Raw genomic sequence first — 23,940 nt, forward strand, 5'->3', positions numbered from 1 at the left:
AAGTGCTCTGGGCATTATTCCTCGTTCAGATGAAATATCTGACGGATCCTCTCACACCCTCACGTCTGCTTCACCCAGCGCTTCTCCTCACGCCTTGGCGCTTTGTTTGATAGTTAATTTCCCTCTAACAAGGTTTTTATGATTAAACATTAACAAGAACTCGAGGCTAACAGAGATTAGCGGAAGGTTAAACCTCAGAACGTTCCTTTGTGAGTTCAGCCAATCAGACACTTTGAAGCTGAAAAGGGCAGAGCCATTGGTTCAATGGAAGCACGCTTGATGGTTGGGATCCTTTCTGGCTGTCATTGTTCTGGCCAAACACAGAGTGCAGTATGAACCAATGGCTTAAGCAATAAATCAGAGAAAATTTAATGCATTTTGGAATAATGCCGGATCCCAGCTTTGAAGTGTTGAATATTGACTCTATTTTTTAAACATGTTTAATTGCCGTTTCTGCTCTGAGCCTGTGGGCCTCAGAGAGACATTGATTTTTATACATTATTATTACTATATTATACAACAGTTTGTTGCAACCTCGCATTGTGATTGACAATGATAAGTTACTTCTAACTTAGCAAACCCAAACTGCTATGTTTACGTTTAGTTGATTCATTATATCAGAGATATGTAACCGAGCAGCACTGTTGTTAAAACGGCTTAAGTTACTGAATCGTTTCCTCAGTTTTTTTATGTATAAGTGTGTTGGTAAAACTTGTATAATTGCAATATTATATGAGAAGGAGTGACATACCGTGTGGTAAAGTCACTGCTGTGCTGAACTACAGTATGGTAAATTACTCCTTCTGGTGTATTATTGCATAATTAACCGTACATTTCTTGGTAGGAAATAAATTTAATAGGCACATCAATATCCTTATTAATGTACTGATGGATCATATATGTGTGTGTGTGTTTGTGTGCGTGTGTGTGTGTGTGTGTGTGTGTGCGTGTGTGTGTGTGTGTGTGTGCGCGCGCCCTCCAATGAAAAGCCAAGCAGCCTGGGGAACCGTAAAAACCACGACAGAATTTCATTATGAGTATTCAGCCTTTTTTCCACTAAGTGTGCACGAGCACGTACATTTTAAACCAGGTTGTTTTCTACTAGCCCTAACAGGAAGTCAACCCACTCACCACCCACCCCCAGCAGGAAGTTAGCCCCCCGTAGCAGACAGGCGGTGGCCTTACACAGAGAGCAGAGAGGAAGACAGTTTTGGGCGCGTCTTCTTCTCCTCTCTTTGAACCCACAGAGGGATCATTTCCCATACTGCGCCCCCCCCACTCTCCTCCACCCCCCACTCTGATTGGTGGAACTACAAAGGCACATCATTCAGTCCAACCTCCCTAAAAGGAGGCTGATTAGACTAAGCAGAGGACAACCGCCGCCCTGGAGCAATGTGGGGTCAAGGGCCTTGCTCAAGGGTCCAACAGCTTTGCAGATCTTGTTGTAGCAACATTGGGGCTTGAACCACCAGCCTTCCGGGTCCCAGTCTTGTACTTTAGGCACTAGGCTATAGGCTGCCCCTACAACCTACCCCCTAACCAAGCAGATATGTCAAGTCCAGCTGTTTATATTACGTATTCATGACTCATGAGGATTTTTTTTTCAGAGATAATGCGCTTGGTTTTATATGTGCATCTCAGAGATATCTGATAATGCAATAGAGCTGCAACTCTGCTACAGCTCTGTGAAACTTAAAGTCTAAATTATAAAATTACTTGGCTAGTGTGGTTTCTCTTCGGTAATCACGTGAACCACTTATTGGATGCACAGAAAGGTAACAGCAAGCAAGCAGAGGCGTTTATCAAAGCAAAGAGTCGTTTGCCTAAAAGGTGAAATACCAACTGTCCAAGGATAAAGATGTATCACGTATAACAGGGGCATCTTGTCTTTCAGTTTAGTGGAGCATGACATCGCCCTGGCTTTGTTAACCAGCCTGGCAGCATTCGCCAGGGGAAAATATTACCACGCCGTTACGACGTCTGTGCAATTATAAAATCGCACTGCAGTGGAGGAAAGTAATTACACAAGCTGGTTGTGAAATTTTTACTGCCGTGCACATGCCTTATGAGTGTGCAACAGTGTACCCTGCTGTCAAATCCAGCTATGCCAGCTTGACCAGCTTGAAAATTGAGCTGGCCAAGGTGGTCATGAAGCTGGTCTTGCTGGGTATGAACTGGTCAACCAGCTCTGGTAGCCTGTCTGAACTGGAAGCCAGCTACCAGCTGTTAAAAAAATATAAAGATATAAAATATAAAAATATCTTGAGCTGGTCAAGCCATTTCAAGCTGGGAGCTGGTCTTAACTGGGCTACCAGTTACCAGCTGCTTCAAAACCTAGCTTGAGTTTTAGGCAGCTATGCTGTTAGCTGGAATTTTTAAAAAAGGGAACAGGTTTCAAAGACGTCACCCGAAATGAAGCACGATCTTAAAATGTAACAGGTTTTTGTTTGTTGCTTTCCTGATTACAGTGCTCAACCCCCCCCCCCAGGAATTTTTTTTTTTTGGGGGGGGGGGGGGGGGGCTAATATTTGGAAAGATTTGACTGAAGACGGGATAGATATTTCTGGAATGTGGAGCAGGAATGCGCGTGCAGAGTATTCGGCATGTAGCACGATGTAAACTTGTGGCTCAGCAGCTGGCCTGGCTCTCTCTGGGCCACAGGAATGTTTTTCCGGCGTGTTCCAAAGGTTCAGTCGGTGATTTGAGGAGAAAGTAAAAGCAGGAGGACATAGTCATCTCGTTCATTTTCCCTTTGTTTCCCCAGATGGGACAACTGTGAACTGAGGAATGACCTGAGGAATTTAATTAGGTGAGGAGCACAAGGGATGGTGTAGCCAATCAGAGATGGGGAGCACCCTGAGTAAGGGGGGCACCCTGTAGCCTAGTGGTTAAGGTACATGACTAAGATGCGGGTGGTTGGTGGTTTAAGCTCCAGTGTAGCCACGATAAGGTCTGTGCAACTAGGCCGTCGAGCTAGACCATTAACCCCGCATTGCACCAGGGGGGGATTGACCCCTGCTCAGTCTAATCTACTAGAAGTCGTTTAAAAAAAATGTCAGCTAATTACAATATAATGTAATGAGTAATTTGGTTGCCTCACACCACTCAGTGATGCCATCCATTGTCGCTTGTCTCTTCCTCTGCATGTGCGATGGTTAGTTGGTTAGATTTACGTCTGTGGCACTCTGATGGCAGTTAAAGATAAGCGCTGTTAGGTCAGTGATTCTAATTGATGTGGCATGGGTTTGATTACATTACATTACATTACATTAATGTAATTTAGCAGACGCTCTTTTCCAGAGCTACGTACAATAAAGCTCAAGCATTTCCGATAAAGTGTTTCAGTCCAGTGATTCTGATTGGCTGGTCTGAGAAGCACTGCCATGCTTGTGTTTCAGACCAGTGATTCTGATTGGCTGGGTGTGCGTTTGTGTATCTGCCCAGCGATTCTGATTGGCTGGGCGCATGCTTGTGTTTCAGACCAGCGATTCTGATTGGCTGGGCATGTGCTTGTGTTTCAGACCAACGATTCTGATTGGCTGGGCGCATGTGCTTGTGTTTCAGACCATTGATGAAGGGTGTGGTGCGGGAGGTATCTTTCCTTTCTCCTCTCCAGAGGAGAAACCTCCAGAGTGTCAGAGTTAGCTTAGCGAAACGGCCAGCTGCCTGGCTGTGCTGATGCAGGTGAAATATTAGACTGGAGGTCACCGGTGGCTCAGCTGTTCTGTTGGAGCCTAGGCCTTCTTTCAGAACGGCCGTTCTCTCGGTCTCTTTCTCTCGCTCTCTTTCTTCCCCTCGCTCTCTCCATCCATAACCTTCCCTGTCTGCCACCAAGCTGTCTCCTCTTTCTTTCTTATTTCATTGCTCTCTTATTTTCTCTTGCTCGCTCATTCCTCTTTCTTGGTCCCGTGTTACCTCTGTCTCTCGGTCTCTCTCTGTCCACCCATCCCTATCCCCTTTTCTCACCCACAAAGCCTCTCTGTTTGCCCTTGCTAAAAACCTCAGCTCAAGCCATGTTTTGAAACATACCCAGCCAGACCAGCTTTATGACCAGCTTGACCAGCTCACTTTTCAAGCTGGCATGGGTCTTACAGCATGGTCTCTATGCACCCAGGGACGACCAGGGAACAGGTGTTCCAAAAACATTCCAGGAGAGACATACACACACGTACACACCAGTCAGTGTGTACATGTGTGTCTGTGTGTGTGTGTGTGTGTGTGTGTGTGTGTTTGCGCGTGCTCCTCCCCAACTCTAATTAGTGGCACAATAAAGCATGAGAGAACAGCAGCATTTTAAACTTCATTACTTCTTTTTCAAATGTTACATTTCATGTATACGCAATCAGTAGGGCCTCCAGTGGAGATAAGTCAACGTGATCACATGTCAAACTGTCAGAAAAGATTTGCAGGGCCTCCAGTTCTGTACCGGCTGTGATTTATCATGGTTTCACATTGTTTGGGAGTTGCTGGTTTGAATGTTGAAAATTAACATGTCATGACAAAGGTCACACTTTTTCCCATGATGCTTAACTGGTACTGGAGAGATATGCCACAGAGAAAAGGAAAGATAAGATCCATTGCAGATGTTTTTATATTCAGTCTTCATCGATTGGGCCGTCCTGGGATCAGCTTTAATCTCATTCTTAATATATTTTTATACTGTTTCAGCAGGACATTTAGACCCACCATGATGGAAAGTGTTTCACAATGTGCAGTTGAATTATTGGGAACAGTAAGATAAGTTGTTTTTTGGGCTGGGAAACAAGTTTATCATAATGAGTCTCTCAACAAAAATATGTAACGCTATTATTCAAAATCTATTTTTTTTGGATGGGCAGAATGAATCACAAACAATGTACTTCTGATGCAGGATCATGTTTATGAAAACAAAAGCTCATATTTGAAAACATAAATGTCAAGAAAGTCATTCAAAAACTAAAAATGATGGACTGTTTGAAAGGTGATGTGTAAACTTGAGCATCCAAAAATGATGGTAGTAATTGGTTTTCACTCAGGCTTATTATGGAGACTTGACATGCATACAGTGATGTTAAAAAGAAAGCATACCTTCTTTCAATGACATGGTTTTCCCCTCATGCAGTCCTCAGCTATGAGTCCTAAGAGTAGGTAAATCTAACCTCATGTGACTCATAACACACACATTGCCATTATTCATTCAACCAAGAATAAGCCAGCATGCAGAAGCCGTGTGTGAGTGCACCCTTATTGCTGACTTATCTGTTTAGAAGATTATCAGTTGCTGATCATCAAGTGTACACGACTAGCTGATCATTAGGAAGTGCTACTGAACACCCGTATATAAAAGCAGAACCTTTTTTCAGACAGTTTGTTCTGGAGCTTTCAGGTTTGTGTTAATGCAGCAGGTCAAGGACAAAATCATCTATGATGGTGTTCAAGAAGTGATTGTTGATGTACATCAGTCTGGGATTAGTCATAAAGTCATTTCCAAACATTTTAAAGCCTATCATTCCACATTGAGAATGATCATTCTCAAACGGAGAACATTCAACACAGTTGGCAGTTGTCTACGAGACCCAAGTGGAGTTGCTTGGCTGTAATGCACAATGACATGTTTGAAACCCAATCACCATTCATCCCCACAATACCCTCTTGCTAGAATTGAGGTGGTGGGGTACTGTTTTGTAGACACACAGGACCTGGACACCTCACAATCATTGAGTCCACTATGAATTCCTTGCTATACGAGCGTATTCTTGAGGAAAATGCAAGACCATCTGTCTGATTGTCAAATCTTGGTCGAAAGTGGATTATACAAGAGGACAACGATTCTAAGCGCACCAGTAAATCTATGACTGAATGGGTGAAATGGAAAATAATCAGGGTTTTGGAATGGCCAATTCAACGCACAGACCACAACCCATCTTGAAGACCCTAAGAGGGTGCATTAACAAATGCCCTCAAACATCTAGGAGATGGAAGGAAGCTTACCATTAAGGAACAGTGGGCCAATGTGATGTAAGAGACTGAGACTGCAGGCATCACTGAGACCTGGCTGCGATCAGTCGATCATAGAGAGCGGGAGTGGGGTGGAGGAGGTGGTCAGCTGGTAGCTGTGGCATATGTCAGTAAGCCTTTAGGAGAATGTCTTTCTCCTAAACCGAAGGCAGGGTTTTTGAAGTGAAGATAACTTGCAGAAAAATGCTCCACTTACCTACCATTTCCTTCCTCCCCCCACACAGCAGTGGGTAGAGTACCGAAAAACTGTGCTTGAGTATGATTTTAGTATGACATACTTTTAGTATGATTACTTTGGAAAATGTACTCAAGTACAAGTAAATGCAGCCTTCAAGGGAACTACTCGAGTTAGAATACTAAAGTAGCTTGTAAAAAATGTACTCAAACAATTTGAAAACATTGTTCTTTTAGACCATGTAATTCTGTCACGTATATTTTTAGATAACGAATATACTTGAGTAAATGTAAAAGTACTGTCTTTAAAAAACTTCTGAAATCTGCTCAAGTAAAGGTAACGTGTGAGTCATGAGAATATGATATACTTTATTGAACCCTGTGGGGTTATTTGCGCCATTTCACCCATCCTAGTTACTCAGGCGCAGTGGGCAGGCTCTGTCGTTTTTCTTGTCGCTTCCTTGGCGTACGGATAGCGAGTCCAAGTCGCAGCTCATTGGACCATTTAACCAGCTGCTCACCTGATTGACATGTTTGCCATAGAGAAACTGTCCAATGGCTGACGTGTCTCCTCCCACCATGCCTGCCTCTCGCTGGTGTGTTCCTGCCACTCAAAGAAACTCCATTTTAGGCTGCTGACACTCAAAAGTGGTTCTCCAGAAATATTTATCATATTTTCATCAGCGCAAAAACAGATTTTTTATCTTTTTTAGTAATAAAGTAATAGAATTAAGAGTCTGATAGAACTGAATATAAAAAAAGAATATGATACTTTTTGAGGCTGACTTCTTTTTTGGTTTTTCAGGCAGATGCTTCATGCAGCATGAAAAGTTAATTTCGTTGTGACTGGAGTTTTTCCTTTCGTATTTACTTTGTACATTGTAAATTGCCTTCCTGGAGCTCAGTAATTTGCTAATGTTTGGCATGCTTTTAATTTGAAAATGGGGAATTGGTTGTTAAAGCATTCCTCTATGGTGAATGACTCGGAATGATGGAATGGAATGATCCGAAACAAAATTATATTCGATGTGAGATTCATTAATCTAATGAAATGTTCCGCTTCAAATTAAACATTGAATGTCATAAGTGTGTAGCAGCAAAGCACCATGGGTAAAAATGATTATTTTAGAGTGCAGTATTTTAAAAAATGTATCACATGTCGTTGCTTCTCTGGGAAGCCCTGCATACAGTATTCATGCAGTGTTGCATAAATGCAGGCCTGCATCAAGGAGACTTTTATGTAATAGTGCAGATGTGTATTTTGAGCAGAAAAGAGTGACTCAGCCTTGGCTTGGTATAAGAGAAATAGGACATGGAGAATTAGCCATTTTTTCTTTCAGCACTTGTTTCTGTGACATCACTGTGTCTTCGCATTCCACTCTCGCTCTCTTGCCAAACGTGGCTGGACTGAAAACAAAGGATTAAGCAGTGATTTCTACTATCTGTAAACTAAACAAAAGACCAGAGACAGTACAAGTCCAGCCAAATTAACTGGTTTTTAAACTGCATCATATCACAGAAAATATTTCAGTTGCAAACGGGATATGGCCGTAATGGTAAATTGGTTGGTATTTATATAGCACTGTACAATTAATGCGTCTCTTTCACCCATTCATACAGTCACACACGGCAATCGGCTGCCATGCAAGGCAACAAACAGCTCATCAGGAGCATTTGGGAGTTAGGTGTCTTGCTCAGGGTCACTTTGATACACCAAGGGTGGGATCGAACCGGCAACCATCCGACTGCCAGACGACTGCTCTTACTGCCTGAGCCAATGTCTCCCCTGCCAAGAGTTCTGTCACATTATAAAGAAAAGGTGGAGATGGAAAACGGCAGCAAGTAAAAAGCATGCACTGTTTCTGGTCTATGAGTGTTGGTCGCCTGGTCTACAGTTGTGTACTCTGCTGTATAATCCAGCTATGCCAACTTGACCAGCTTGAAAATTGAGCTGGTCAAGTTGAACATGAACTGGTGTAGCTGGGAATGAGCTGGTTAACCAGCTACTGCCGTTTCAAAACATAGATTAGCTCGAGCTGCTCAAACCATGTCAAGCTTGGATCTGGTCTGAGCTGGTCAACCAGCTACTAGCTGATTCACAAACTAGCTTGAGCTGTTTTTTTCAGCAGGGTATCCTTGCTCATATGACTCAAATGACTGCACTACTGTCCTCTTAGCATTGTAATCTGCTCTGGATGAAAGCTGCTTTGACTTTGACTAGGAGCTCCACAGAGGCAGAACATGACTGGCTTTATCTCGGCAGGGATAGCGTGGATTAAGTCGGCGAGTCGGCTGTTACCACACTGTTAGTTTTTCCCAGCAACTCTTGAGGTGCCTGCAGGCTATCAGCTGTTGTCAGTGAGGGACAAGCCTATTTCTTGTTGTACTGTGGGGTCTGTGGATGTAAAATAGCAATTAGCTCTCCTGTAGTACTGTGTGACCTGTTAGTCACTGACCCCTGCAGAGTGTTAATCACTGTAGTGTAGAAAACGATGCCTGGCTCTCCTCCTGTAGAACTTTGTTGGCTGTAGGGTGTAACAGTGGCTCACCATCTAGTGCACCATGGAGTGCATCCCAGGAAACACCAAATGTTACTGGAATGTTTTCTCAAAAGGCGGCACCGATGGTGCAGTGGATAGTGCTGCTGCCTCACAGCAAGGTGGTCCTGGGTTCGAATCCCGGTCGGCCGGGGCCTCTCTGTGTGGAGTTTGCATGTTCTCCCTGTGCTCGCATGGGTTTCCTCCAGGTACTCCGGTTTCCTCCCACAGTCCAAAGACATGCAGGTTAGGCTGATTGGAGAGTCTAAATTGCCTGTGGGTATGAGTGTATGAGTGTATGAGTGTATGAGTGTATGAGTGTATGAGTGAATGGTGTGTGTGCCCTGTGTTGGACTGGCGACCTGTCCAGGGTGTATTCCTTCCTTTCGCCCAATGTATGCTGGGCTAGGCTCCGGCCCCCCCGCGACCCTGTTCAGGATAAGCGGGTTAGGATAATGAATTAATAAATGTTTTGTCAATTGTGTGACATTGCTGCTACATGACAGTTATACGTTTTGTGTTAGCTGGACATTAGCTTCTGATTGCAGTGCTCCTACAGGTATGGATGCACCACATTTGGGAGGAGAGTGTGCTTGTATGCCCTCTCCTGAATAGACAGAGGGAGTTGCAGTGATGAGCTTGGCTTATGAATACTTTTGAAATCTTTTGAAAGGAGGTGAGTGAGAATTTCTGGGTAATTACCTGTGGTTTTGAACCACAGACAGCCTACTGGCTTCGTCCTGACCAAATCTCAGCCCATATTCCCAGTATGTTTGTGTGTGTGTGTATGTGAGAGAGAGTGAGTGAGTGTGTGTGTCCTGGGTATGCTTTAAAAAATAATTTCAACACAGTCAATATTTAGAAATCCCATTTATAGATGTATAAAGAAAGGCTTACATATCTAATGTGTGGCTGATGTAGACCCTTTTTGTAAAAGGAAGGATTATAAAATGGATGACTTTCATAAGGAAAAATGTTTAAAATAAAGAAGGAAAAACTGCACTTTAGATGTTGAATAAACAGTGGGTTGATGTGTTGATGTCCTTTTGGGGTGATGTCTCCTGATTCATCCTGGCTGTTTACCATTTCAGAGTTTTTGAAATACTCAAACTACCCTGTCGGTTACCAACAATCATTCCACGGTCAAAGTCTTCTTCCCCATTCTGACATTTGGTCTGAAAAACAGCTGAACCTCTTGACCATGTCTGCATCCTTGTATGCATTTAGTTGCTGCCACATGATTGGCTGATTAAATATTTGCATTAACAAGCTGGTGCACAGGTCTACCTAATAAAGTGATCACTGAGTGTACATTTTAGTAGCATCAAGGTTCTTTTTTGGGTCAAAATCATGGAAAAAAAAGACTAAAAAAAGACTTTATTGTCCATTTGCACAAATACATCTAAATCGTGTCTGTGCCGTATGTGGGACCATTTCTTGGGAACGTGATTGGCAGTGCCGGAGTCCTCTGGCTTAACCGGGAAGGGAATTGGGAATGGGGGTGTGTGTGTGGTGTCATTCCCTCATGAAATGGATATAAGTGCGAATAAAGGGTCATCGCTTTATCCTTGAGAAACTGAGAATGAGTTCACGGGATGTGCTGGAAACCTGACTGACGCAAATGCATTATGGGGAATAGGAGTGTCCCAGCAGTAATTATGTTACAGTGTGCTGTACCACACAAGAACAAGGGGCGGGTTTGAGTTCTGCTCCCTCCATGTCTATCTTCATCTCTCTCTCTCTCTCTTGCTCTCAAATTAAAATTCTAATAAGCTTTATTGGCATGGTAAAGGTTTACTTACTTTATAAGTATAGACAGACATAACAAACATAAGAAACTGAACTACAGTAACTCTCTCTCTCTGTTCTTCCACTGAACTACAGTAACTCTCTCTCTCTGTTCTTCCTCCCCGTTTGATGTCTTCTCCCTGCACATCCCCTTGCTCGCTCTAACCCTCGCGGCACTAGCGAGACACCATTGAATGTGACATTTACCGCGTAGTGTGTGGGTCTCGGTGGGCCAGCGTGTGCCTACAGAAGTTCTGCCATCAAAGAGCAGGCGCTGGTTGTCATGGTGCCGTTCCACCCGTCGGGGTAAAATGGCCTGGCTGCTCGGTGTTTCAGTCACCTGAGTTTAAGTTTGATGTTGTGCAAGCGCTTAGCTCTGCCATTGCTGTTTTCCACACAGTTAGAGTCAGTCTTCGTATGTACTGTACAGTATGCAATGGCCCATACTTGCCATGGTAAGCTCTGCCCTTATCCTTGTGTTATTAATTTCCAACAGTCCAACAGTCGCTGAGAACGTGTAAAGGGTTAAAGACAACATGAGGTTTGATTGAATAAGGGCTCAAGTCAAATCAAATATATTGGGCACTAAATTCAGCCCTAAATGACTTTGTGGACAGAAGGTAGAGCACAGTGCTTGGGTGTGTGAGCCACTCCTTGGGGATGGCCGATTGATTGGGGAGCTTTGGTGGATTGCAAAAATAAACCTCCTAAATCAGTTTGTGGTTTTTCCTCTGTACCTCAGAGACTTTCAGTCAGTCAGTTGCCTCTGACAGCTGCTTTGACCCTTGACCTTTTTGAGCAACAGCCTCACCACCATATCAAATTCACTTCTGCTTTGGACATCATGCAAACAACAGTGCTGAGAGCTTTTTAGATGCCATTGCTACAGAGTCACATACACACCCTGGTGTAATATCCAGCTATGATCAGCTTGAAATGACCAGCTACCAGCTACTTAAAAACAGAGCTTGAGCTGGTGAAACCATGTTGAGTATGGAGCTGGTCTGAGATGGTCAACCAGCTACCAGCTGTTTCAAAACTTAGCTTGAGCTGTTTTTTTTCAGCTGGGCAGATTTATTTTCCAAGATTATTGTTTTGGCTTTCCTGTCTTAAAGTTAAGTTTGGCATCTTAAAAATGTTGCATGACCTTGTTTAAGCCATGTTAGTATGCACAATGTTTTCCAGCTTGTGCCTGTCTAAATGTTTTGGCAAGTGCCTGTATTCTGTGAAATGTGAACACTATCCATTATACATGGAATATTGATAATTATTGTATTGGTGATTGATTGGCCCTCAGGTTGTACTGTAGACTATGAACAACCTGATTGTAAATGTATAAATAAGCATACCTTAAGCGTTTCATTAAAGAGGGGACATTATTAGTCGGTAGCCGACTCTTTGAATGACTGCAATCACATTAATTACTCTACCATGTGCGTCTCCTGGCTTTTTTGGATTGAAATTCAGGCCGGGCTCCTGAGGGTTTTCGGGGTGATGTCATTCGGAGGCGATAAGTTGCTCTCTGTCCCCGGCTCTCGTTTCACGTCCGCGGGAAGCATGGCGGCTCGAACCGCCATCGATCCGGTGTGAGATTACAGCAGGGTCACTGGAGATTTGGAGCGAGCGAGCGATATCGGCCGCAGGAGAACAACGCGCCCGGGCCTGGACCAGCCGTGCTGTTACCACCACGCTAACATCCCACCCAATCACACCCACACCCACTTATAAAAGGCTTATCTTTTCTCTCTTTAAAAGCAACCTTCTCAATCTTTGCCGCTCTCTCCCGAATCGTGACTGTTTAATAGCGTAGCTTTTGACCGCTGAGCTCAGGCAACTGGCTGAAATGAATGAAAAGTGCGCTTTAGAAAAAAACTTGAGCACTTTGTGCTTGTACTTAAATTCTTCACACGGAGCGAGGGCGTAGGCATGGTGCACGTGGGATTTGTAGTTTGACTGTATGGACCAGAGAATACTCCGTTGTGATGATGATTGTAGAGATGCTTTAGATCACATCTTAATTATGAAAGTGCAGATTCTGTGACCACAGCTTCAGCGTTGTATCCATTGCTGCATGTATAGATTTTGGTTATATGATGTGATCCACAGTAGATTTTGCTATTTTTTCAGATCCATTTTTTCTTTACATACAAGAAACAACGATGCACTGTATGTGGTCTGTGAAGCCACAATAAAATTAGCAAAAGAAAGTCAGGGAGAAGTGTGAAAATGAAGTACTCTAACAATCTGGTCTTGCGAAATACCACGTCCATAAAAGGCAGGTGTCAAACAGACTTTGTTTTGGATTCAAATATTTTTTGTGCTTGATTGATCTTGCTTGGCTAAATTGAGCCAACCAAGTGGACCAGAAAGCAGGGGTTTGCACTTTTTGAGAGTATTTCATAGGTTCAAATGCACCAGACAAGCGCAGTAAAACCCAGATCTGGTTTCAAAGCACAAAGCTGAAGGCATAACTCCATCCATCCATCCATCCATTATCTGAACCCGCTTATCCTGATCAGGGTCGCAGGGGGGCTGGGGGGCTGGGGGGCTGGGGGGCTGGAGCCTATCCCAGCATACATTGGGCGAAAGGCAGGAATACACCCTGGACAGGTCGCCAGTCCATTGCAGGGCACACACACCATTCACTCACACACTCACACACTCACACCTACGGGCAATTTAGACTCTCCAATCAGCCTAACCTGCATGTCTTTGGACTGTGGGAGGAAACCGGAGTACCCGGAGGAAACCCACGCAGACACGGGGAGAACATGCAAACTCCGCACAGAGAGGCCCCGGCTGACGGGGATTCGAACCCAGGACCTCCTTGCTGTGAGGCAGCAGTGCTACCCACTGCACCATCCGTGCCGCCTGAAGGCATAACTGACAAATTCAAATCAAATTGGCCTATGAGAGACAGACTGAATTTGGAGAAACAGAAAATTGGATGGAATAGCAGAGAATGCATCAGTGCTGTGAATAATAACATTCCAAACATTAATATAGCCTACACAGGGAACCAATGTGAACATACTTTAGCAAAGCAGCGCGTTACCTGGAACATTCTTTGAGACCCCCCCCCCCCCCCCCCCATCACAAAAAAGGGGGTATAAGGCTAAAACAAACAGAAACAAGAACACCTGAATACAACCAGCGAATATCAGATAACGACTTTAATTTCTTTTCTCAATGGTGACATATCCATCGATAGAGGAAGTCTTCACTACTCTGGCCTAATGCTGAGCCAGTGCGTATGAGACGTGTTATCTGCTGAAGTGCATGCTAAAAGATTAGCCTCGCCCTGGTGGGGTCTCAGCAGTGTGATTAATCCGCCACGTGGATGAATCCCTCCAGGAGACGTTTACACCACTAACGGTCCGACCATCCTCCAGTCAGACGAGGACACTTGGGGCCGAACTCGCCCGTGTATGCAGGCTGCCGATGGGAAGCCAAGTCTGGAATATTCTGCTGTGTTTGAAATCTTAACAGCCTGCTGTCGGCTCTGCGCGAGATTTTTGAATACGTTTCCATTCCCCTCTTTTTTTGTGAATCTGAAATCATGGACAGAACAGTTCTGTGATATTGCATTTGTTCTTTGTGGTGTGGGTTTGGTGATCCCTGCTGAAAAAACAACTCAGCTGGTCGCTGGTTGACCAGTTCAGACCAGCTGGTAGCTGGTAGCTGGTTGACCAGCTTTTGACCAGTTCAGACTAGCTCAATTTTCAAGCTGGCTAAGCTGGCATACAGTAGCTGGATTTTGCAGCAGGGATATCTCATAATTTAGGCTACGTGCTCTGATCCAGTGACACCCGGTTTCAAACCTTTCCTTTTCATTTTTGCCTCAATGTGTACCCAGCATTCCTGGGTCAAATACGTAATTGTTTTGGATTCAAATAATTTTCTCTGCTTTACTGAGTTTGTCTGGTGTATTGTAACCTATGAAATACTCTCAAAAACTGCAAACCCCATCTTCTAGTCCTCTTGGTTGGCTCAATTGCACCAGGCAAGATCAATCAAGCACAGAAAAGTATTTGAATGCAAAACAATTACGTGTTTGAGCCAGGTCTGGTGCCCAGAGTGTCTGTTGGCTTTTTAGTAAAGTTTTCCTACATGGTCGTTTAGTCTAGACACTAGGGGTATACAGGTGAAGTGAATATCTGCATGGTTCAGGTACTCTTTTTGGGTGGTTAACCTCTTCTAAGAGCAGAGTCCTTTGTTGATTTTAACTATCTGATATTTCCAAATGCAATATACAGTATAACCAAAGCATTCTCCCAGATAGCAATGCAGGCTTGCCAGCCATTTTTGAGAAAATTAAGCACCTTGCAAGTCTGTTCAAAGTTCTTGCATATAAGTCTTATTCAAATGTTATTATTCAATTTAAATGTTATTATGGCACCCTTCCCTAGTTGGTGTGTCAACATGGTTCTTAATGTCATAGATATACACTCTCTCACATATATGACATGCTTCCCTTCATTACGCTGTAGTGGTTAAACTCAATTTACCAAGTCTCTTTTTCTCACACCGCTTCATGCACACACCCCTCGGTAGACCTCATTAATTATATCTCATTAGTTGCCTTGGAAACCAACATGAGGGAGAGGGAGGGTGTGAAAAGAGAGGGAGAGAGACTCTTTCTCGCTCTGTCTCAGAGGATCAGCCGCGTGTCAGATTAGCATCAGGAGACATTAGCGCTGGTGATACTGCTGAGATGGGTGACTAGGGCTTCAGATAAGCAGACCCTGGCAGACAATACGAGGAGCTGGAAACAGAAACGAAGAGGTCGACAAGCTCGCCCCGTGTGTGTGAAACTCAGGTGTACAGGTAGGACCAGAGAGTGACTTAGCTACCTGTGGCAGTGCCAGGTTAGCCTTGCAGGGAAGCTAACAAGTCCTGAATGTTCTTCTTCTTGTTTAAATGTTTTTCTGTATTAAGTTTACTTGGGCGTGAGTCCGTGCAGGTTCCAGATGTAATGTAGCTGGTGGTGGTTGGTAATCGCACAGATTGCATCTGCGCTTAGCACCATCGTTTATTTGGATGTGTTTGAAAGCAGGAAATGTGTCATTTTTAATGGAGTGGCAGCGAGCGGAACAAACACTTGAGCCAGAATGGCTTACATGCCGGCTATCTGTTGTTTAGTCTTCAATGTAGATGGAATATTACAAGGGAAGAAGGTGGGGGTGGGGGGGGGAAGAGTTTTGTCCTTCTCTGTCTTTTCCTCATTCCTATTGTCTCTTTTTAATTTCCCAAATTCTGAACTGTGTTTCCGTGTCTGCCATTCCTCTCTTTCCTCAGTCTCTCTTGCCCTCTTTCACACGCTGTCTCTCTAACCTACATGCTGCCTCTTTACCTCACTCTCTCCACTCGCTCTCCTGCAGTGGTCATTTCACTGTGCCTGATAAACAGGAAGTGAAGCAGGAAGTGGTAAGCACTACCCATGGTCTTCTGGGCCACACAGGAAACTGTGCTGTCATGGATACAGTCAGGATCTTCTGCCACATGCTCTCCCCTCCCAAGGATGGGCATAACAACAGGCTAGAAGGAAGTTTGGCGAACACCCTGTTCTGCGTGAACCGCAGAAACACATGAGGCCTAGGTCTTTCTCATACAGTAGATATGCTACATGTGATAGCTACCATTACCCTGTCGTCCTATATTTAGTTTTTTTTGTAAATGGCCACATGGAGGGTCAATGGCTGAACGGGACATAAATGGACATTTGAATAATATATATAGGCTCACGGTAATTTTGCCAAAGCACTGGTCCATATTGAAATGGAAATTTTGTGCTGGGTTGAGAAGTGATTTGTTGAAACGAGTCAAGTGAATTGCAATATTAACTATTAACAATTTCTCCAGCAGTACAACACCGACGATTCAATTTATCTAGTCTTAAAGACTTTGATTACTTGATTGGTTGTATCTTGGTCTCCTTGTGCTGGGCTAAAACAATAAGTTGCACCAACACTTCTCTAGAGGCATTCATGGGTGGGGTGAGAAGTGTTTCATGGCTTGAAGAGTGTAGAATCCAGAAATTGCTGAACACGCACATGGTCCTAATGTGTGTGTGTGTCTGCGTGTGTGTGTGTGTTTCCGTGTCTTTTGTTTTCTGTAGAGGGGGGGTTTCAGCGCTAAAATGTGAGGAGCTTGCAGCCTGAACTGTAACACCTCCCCATAGTTGTACACTAGCATACTTGTCAGGCACTCTTATCCACGGTACCAATGGGCCACAATGCATCTTGTCGCCTACATATCAAGCATTACACAGCCGGAAGTATAGTATATCAAAATATGCAGAAAGCATAACCGTATAAATTTTTTTGTATTTAAAATGTATTCATTTTGTGTATATCAAGAGCATGCAGTGAACATGCCCCACTGAAGGAGTGGTTTGAATGTTAGCATTGCCTGCTTTAGACCAAGATCAGTTATGTCCGTTTATAAAGGCTCAGTTTTGCCTGCGGATCCTATGAGTGCTAGACAGCATGTAGCCGTATTGATTTTCTTTTTCTTGTCGAGCAGGTATATTCTCTTCTGTAGTGACATATTGCATCTTCATTGATTGCTGTGGTACAAATGTTTGGTAAGCAGCTTTTAGAGAACGTTGGACGAGTATAAGTAAGAGGGCTGTGGGTGTACGATATCAAGGTCTTTGTGCTCAATCCTTGCTAAGGGCTGATTGGAGCCACTTGGAGCTGCCTGGCAATTGTTATACAGCCATATTGATCCCGCTTGTAGTGGATTACACTTCAAGACTGTATAGAGTGGCTCAGTCAGTAAAATCTCCCATCAAGAGCACAGGCTAGGGCCTACAGAGTGGCTCAGTCAGTAAACGCTCTCGCCACTTGTCCGAACTGGGCCTGACAGAGTGGCTCAGACAGTAAAGACTGTCATCACGATTACAGACTCTGTGGTAGAATTGGCTCTGAGGTTTTGAAGAGAAGGCTTTCAATTTCAGATGCTGCATTTAAAAGGACTAGGACTCCAACTCCCAAAATCCTCGTTTGAGGTCTAGGGGTGGAGTTACAGAGGTGGGCAGAAAGGCATAGGCAGACGGGGGGGTACTCCTCCCACTAAATGCCCAATCCCGTCCCCAGACGGGGGCCTAACAGGCTTGCAGACCTGGCTGTGTGCCTCAGCTCCACATGCGGGTGTAATCCAGTGGAGCATTAGTATAAACCAGCCTCTCCCTGTGAGATTAACACACAGCCCACAGGCCTGCTGCTGCAGGTGGCCAAGAGCGTGCTATTTGAGAATCGAGAGGATTCACACACACACATACGCACACATGAGTACAGAAAGACAAACAAACACACACACACACACACTCACACATACATATACGTACAAACACTCACATTTCTGGACACACAGGACAGCCCCCCACACACACACGCACTCACACACACACACACACACACACACCTGCACACATACTCACACACACACTGAGTATCAAATCGGTTTGTTACTCAAACATTGGCCATGAAGGCATGGAATCCATGAAATCCACTCTCCTTTCCCTGAAAACGGTAGCAGACTCAGGCTGCTCCCCGTAGCTACTGTGGTAATAAGAAGATTATTGTGGGGCGGGGATATCATCCTCTCAGCTCTTCTGAGAAGATACACAAGGTTTTGTGTGCACGTCTGTGTCTACGTACATGCGTGCACATGCGTGTGCGAGTGTTTGCGTTTGTGTGTGTGTGCGTGTTTGTGTATGGGCATACGTGTGTGGCTGTGTACACTCGAGCATGTGTGTGTGTGTGTGTGTGTGTGAGTGTTTGCGTTTGCGCGTGTGTGCGTGTTTGTATATGGGCGTACGTGTGTGCCTGTGTATACTCGAACACATGCATGTGTGTGAGTGTTTGCGTTTGTGTGTGTACGTGTTTGTGTATGGGCGCATGTGTGTGGCTATGTACATGTGAGCATGTGTGTGTGTGTGTGAGTGTTTGCGTTTGTGTGTGTGTGTGTGTGTGTTTGTCTATGGGCGTACTTGTGTGCCTGTGTATGCGCCTGTGCCTGTAAGTGTGATCAGGCGTTCGTGGCAGCCGAAAAGCGCTATGAAAAGCTGACAAGAGGTGTTGATTGAGCCACCACCCCCACCATCTGTGTTACTGTTTAAGGAACTGTTCAGGCCCGCTGGCTTTCGCACGTCTGCACAGAAATGCGAGGAAAAACACGGTTTATCAAGCCAACGAGAAGGACCACCACGCGTCTTCTTCTTATATTGAATTTGAATATGCCAGATATCCATAATTATGTCTTGAATGGTAAGCAGCTAAGTGGCTCATTTTTAAAGAAATGTGCAGCATGGCAGAAAGCGCTTGTTAGCATGAGCATGGGTAGCACAACATGCTAGGACGGCACACTCCCCCACTGACCTTGGTGGCTGCTATATGTGCTGAGGAAAGTCCCATCCACACCTATAAGCTATAACTAATAATATAACGATAACATTACATTACATTACATTACATTACAGTATTGGCATTTGGCAGATGCTCTCATCCAGAGCGACGTACAGACTGAGAAGGAGACAATCCTCCCCTGGAGCAATGCAGGGTTAAGGGCCTTGCCCAAGGGCCCAACGGCTGTGTGGATCTTATCGTGGCTACACCGGGATTAGCACCACCAACCTTGTGTGTCCCAATCGTTTACCTTAACCACTACGCTACATGCCGCCCCCACGATGATGGTAATGATGTGAGCATCCATACGGATGAACAATAACGTTCTGTAAATGTGACTCAACACAGCAAAGAGTGTACCATCGCATAGTTCTCACCTTTACAGAATGATGGAAAAACTGTTAGATTACAATTTGGTCAAAAATGAGATAAGCGCAGGTCTGGAATCTTGAAATACTTGTCTATTATTCAGCTATAAATCCATTATGTGTCATAATGTGGAAATTTGAAAAAAATATACAAATATAAAATCTAGCCAAGTTTGATCGCTTTTCCTGCCACAGCCGTAGTCTATGCAAATGAAGTGGTGATGATGTCATTATTGGTGATGCTGTATGGGGAGGCTAAAAATCAATTGGGATGGAATGATCAGTTCCAGCCCAATTGGTTGAGTAGCACATGTCAAGTCAAGTTTCACACTGTCTTGATGAGCCACTTCTCATAATCCTAAGGGACCGGTGACCATTTTTATATTCACCACAAAAAATGATGTCCTTCCTTCAATTTTTATTAGTTTGAAAGGACTATAAAGGTGGGGTGAAATCAATGCTAACAGTGTCAGACAGTACCGGCTATGCCTCACACAGGGACAGAAGTAAAAATGTCTGAGTTCACATAAAAATCAAACACAGCAACATTTTTAATTAATTTCAGTAACATTTTTCATTAATTTCTGTTGTGGCGGAATACAACCCCCTGTCCCACTCCCCAAAATAGAAGTATTGGGGTTGGTTTCATTCGTTAATGAAAAAATGCATGGCTGCTAGGTTAAATATGGATGTTTGTCTCTGTATTCTGTACCTGTTTGTTGTTATATATAAGGCATACAGTAGCGTAGCGTCGGCGTACAGGGTGGCCTGTAGGATAGTGGTTAAGGTAAACGACTGGGCCACGCAAGGTCGGTGGTTCTAATGCCGGTGTAGCCACAATAAGATCCGCACAGCCGTTGGGCCCTTGAGCAAGGCCCTTAACCCTGCATTGCTCCAGGGGAGGATTGTCTCCTGCTTAGTCTAATCAACTGTATGTCGCTCTGGATAAGAGCGTCTGCTAAATGCCAATAATGTAATGTAATGTACAGTCTGTATTTAGAATGGGAGGTGTTAACAGTAGACTACAGGTGAACAGTAGCACATTGAGCGTGGGTTTGTTTTACTGTGAAAAGCCAGACTGTGTGCATGTATATGTCATCCCCCACTCAGGGACTGAAAATTCTCCATCTGAAATGAGAGGAGGGAAAAACCCAGAGAATCATCGCAGCTTTTTCTGTTGTGGTTTTCAGGAAATTCTTCATGGGTTTAGTGCGGTAAGAATTTCCTATTGCAGAAGGATGTGTAGGCCAGCAGGTTGGGCGATACCATGATGATATACAGATGATGTCAGCCCACCGTTCAGACGAATAGACATTTCCCCTTGGGGAGTCTGTATATCGAGACTTATAAGGTTCTAACTGACATTTTTGACAAAATGGAGTTTGTGTCATTAAATATGTTGTGCATATGGCAACAAATATATGTGTGAGGTTTTACAGAAACACACTGTTTCAAAGTATGAAAAAATTTAACAGGTTGTATATAAGGGCTTGGAACCCATTCACTTAGGTATCTTTGAAGCTCAATATCTCAAAACCAGAATCATAATGCAGATATAATTCCAAGGTCACAATTTATCAAATTATGATGAATAAAATGAACAATATTTTGATGAAATACAGCACTTTAGCATTTGTGTGATGCTGTTTGTTTTATGGGTCTGTGGCCTGGGGGGGAAGCACTGTGACCTCAATGCGGTTCGCACTAGCGCTAACGGCCATTAGCGACTCCTGCTCCTCCTCCCGTGCTAGCATGCGGGCCGTGTAATCACACCGAAAGGAGGCTAGTGGTCTGGGGGTGCAGGGAACCCTCCGTGGTGCTGTGGTTTCCACTTCTGGGGGTCCTGTTCCTTTCTCCCCCTTCTCTGTTTCCCATTCTCTTTTCTTCTTTGTCTCTCCCTTACACTTTCTCTCCGCTCTCCCTCTCTCAGAAGAGGTTGTGTCAGCCATAGGGGTGTGGTGGAACGTATTCCTGTGTTATCAGTATTTTTAATTATTTACAGTTAGTGCTGTCACCCATGCCTTCGTTCTGGGAGCTTTGCAGCCGAAGTGTGTCCTCACGTGCAGTGGTTCAGGATAATATACACTCCAATGCATTTAGCCAAGCTTATTCAAGTTAACCCCATAAAAGCACACACCTCATTTGAACTAATTTGCCCTTACTCAAAGTAATAATTCTCTAAATATTTACAAAGCTGAAATCCTTCTTTATTTCCTTTTTTCCCATTCATAGTAATCATATGAGTGTGACGTCTATAAAGTAAAAAGGTTATTGTATTTTATATAATGTTAATTACTTGCTTTGTGTTCTTTATTTAGCTGAGTAATGACTCATGTCTTAATGTTTCGTGATTGAAGCTTTCGATAATTTCCTATCATCTCAAGGTCCCCCTGGCAGCTTCCAAAGCCCTCCTGTAGAGAACCACAGTACTAATGCGCTCACTGTGAGCGAGACCGTGGCAGCTTCATGCTCCACCGGCCCCACAGTACTACAGAGCAGCTAGCACTGATCAGTAGCTGGTGTCCTGGTAATCTCCCTTTCTACAAAGCTCCCACTCCCTATAGCCAGGAATGTTTGAGGCGAGAGGAAATTAGAGGGCGAAAAAGAGAGAGGCCTGATTATTACATTTTATGCTTGTACTGACTTTTTCTCCCCAAATTTTGGAAAGCAAATTGTATTTCTATCTTCGCTCAGCAGTTTCAGTAGTGCATAGATGAGCATTGCTCTCCTCCAAAGCGTGTGATGTCAGCTGATGCTTCTTCTCACATCAGGTCGCACATGTACAGGATAACAGGGGGAATTGTGGGTGTCCGATTGACCAGCGGGGGTTTCTGGGGTCCATTCGGTTCACCACTTCTAGTTGCAATATATAAAAATACAGTGAGGTGCAAAAGTATTTGGACAGAGACAAGATTTTAAAAGGCTGTAATTGCTAGATGGTTCACTTCACGTGGATATTTACACCCTCAAATGAACTCTTGACGGTCTTGGTATCTACATCCATATGAAGTCCCTTTAACATGGCGTCACTGTCCTAATACTTACGAACCTCACTGTATGTCTTGTTAATTCTTGAATTGAGCTGAATTAAAGAAGAGAGAAAAATGACAGAGCTGTTGAATGGTAATATGAATGGCAGACACAACTCGCAGCTAGAACATGACTTTACATAGAATGTGGCTGATTGAGGGTCACGGGTTGCGGTGGCAGGCAACTTTGACAGAAATAGCGTGTCTTCGCCATTAACCCCATGTTGGTCCACAGGCACCGCACAGTGGCTGCCCGCTGCTCCTAAGTAACTACGATAGGTCAAATGCAGAGGACAAATTACCCCACTGCGTTCAGTGAAGTATATATTATTCAATAAAGTATATCTTATTCTTTGTATCACACTAATATACTTCCAGAGAAAACTCACCTTCAGGGAGCCCCAAGACAGCACCAATACTTTTCTATTGCAGTCATGTTTTCATCTCGTATGCACACAGCTCATTCTAATGAACCAACTTAAAAAAATAACATAAATACCGAAATGATGAGGTGTTTTCCACCTCTGTCTCTGTCGAGCAGAATTAACATTTGGGCCAGAGGAGACGCAGACGGGAGCACTGTTTTGTTTGCGCTCGGTCCGAGGGGTACTGAAAGCCAGCCTGCACAGGTCTCCTCTGCTGCTGCAGGTTGGCAGAGAGGAAATACCTCACATGCCTCCAGACCCACTTCCTGTCTGTGCGCGAGCAAACGCAGACTGCGCAGCTGCTCCGACTTGTGCCCAGTCGTGGAGTTTTATGTTATTCTAACTCCTTCTCCTTCTTTCCCTCTCTCCCCCCTGCAGCTGTGACGTGGAACAGACCGGACAGAGAGAGAGAAAAGAGCCCGAGAGCGCGTATGATGTGCTAGGGGATCGAAGTGGACAAGCTTGGGAGTTTTTCTGATATTGTTTTGGGTGTCAGAGAGACGGCGGGAAGAAAGAAAGGAGAGGCAAAATGGGACGGAAGAAGATACAGATCACCAGGATCATGGACGAGAGGAACAGGCAGGTCAGTGTCACCTCCCTCGCCTGACATATCCTGGGTCTGGTTCCGCCCAGCCTGGCTCAGCATGACCTGCACCCTCGAGGGTCTCCCACTGTTGGGATTCATTAGAACAGATGGGGTGAAGGTGCCCTGCTGAAAAAAAACAGCTCAAGAAACAGCTGATAGTTGGTTGGCCAGTTCAGACCAGCTCCCAGCTGGAGGTGGTTTAGCTGGTTGACTAGTTCAGACCAGCTGCCAGCTTGACATGGTTTGACCAGCTCAAACGATGTTTTAAAACAGCTCATAGCTGGTTGACCAGCTCATATCCAGCTAGACCAGCTTATGACCAGCTTGACCAGCTCAATTTCCAAGTTGGTCGAGGTGGCACAGAATTTTTTGGCACAGGGATCTCCAAATGACCATGGGGTTCAGATGCACCTCAAAGTAACCCAGAGCTCCAGTTCAACTATCTGATTAACCCCTAGGCTGGGGTTTTTTACTACCTAGAACCTCCAAACACACAAAATGGAAAAAGTAGCTCAAGACATGCAATGTGTACTATTTTTTTTTTTCTATACTGCAATCGAGCCCTGGAATCTCCTCTTGCCAACCCTACACTCTTTTAGTTAAGGGGTTTGATTATCTGGCTAGT

General features: G+C 44.3%; 1 protein-coding gene across 7 annotated transcripts in view; it reads left to right on the forward strand.

Moving 5' to 3' along the window:
* The window catches only part of LOC133131639 (myocyte-specific enhancer factor 2A-like), a 117,558-nt gene that overhangs the window by 26,843 nt on the left and 66,775 nt on the right, over positions 1–23,940 (forward strand). For all 7 annotated transcript variants that reach the window (XM_061247019.1, XM_061247018.1, XM_061247021.1 and 4 more), the window contains exon 3: positions 23,108–23,312. In XM_061247019.1, the coding sequence (XP_061103003.1) occupies positions 23,259–23,312 (54 nt within the window). In that variant the 5' untranslated portion in view covers positions 23,108–23,258. The remainder of the gene's footprint in view (positions 1–23,107; positions 23,313–23,940) is intronic.

This window comes from Conger conger, chromosome 6, assembly GCF_963514075.1.
Source record: "Conger conger chromosome 6, fConCon1.1, whole genome shotgun sequence".
Taxonomy (NCBI): Eukaryota; Metazoa; Chordata; class Actinopteri; order Anguilliformes; family Congridae; genus Conger; species Conger conger.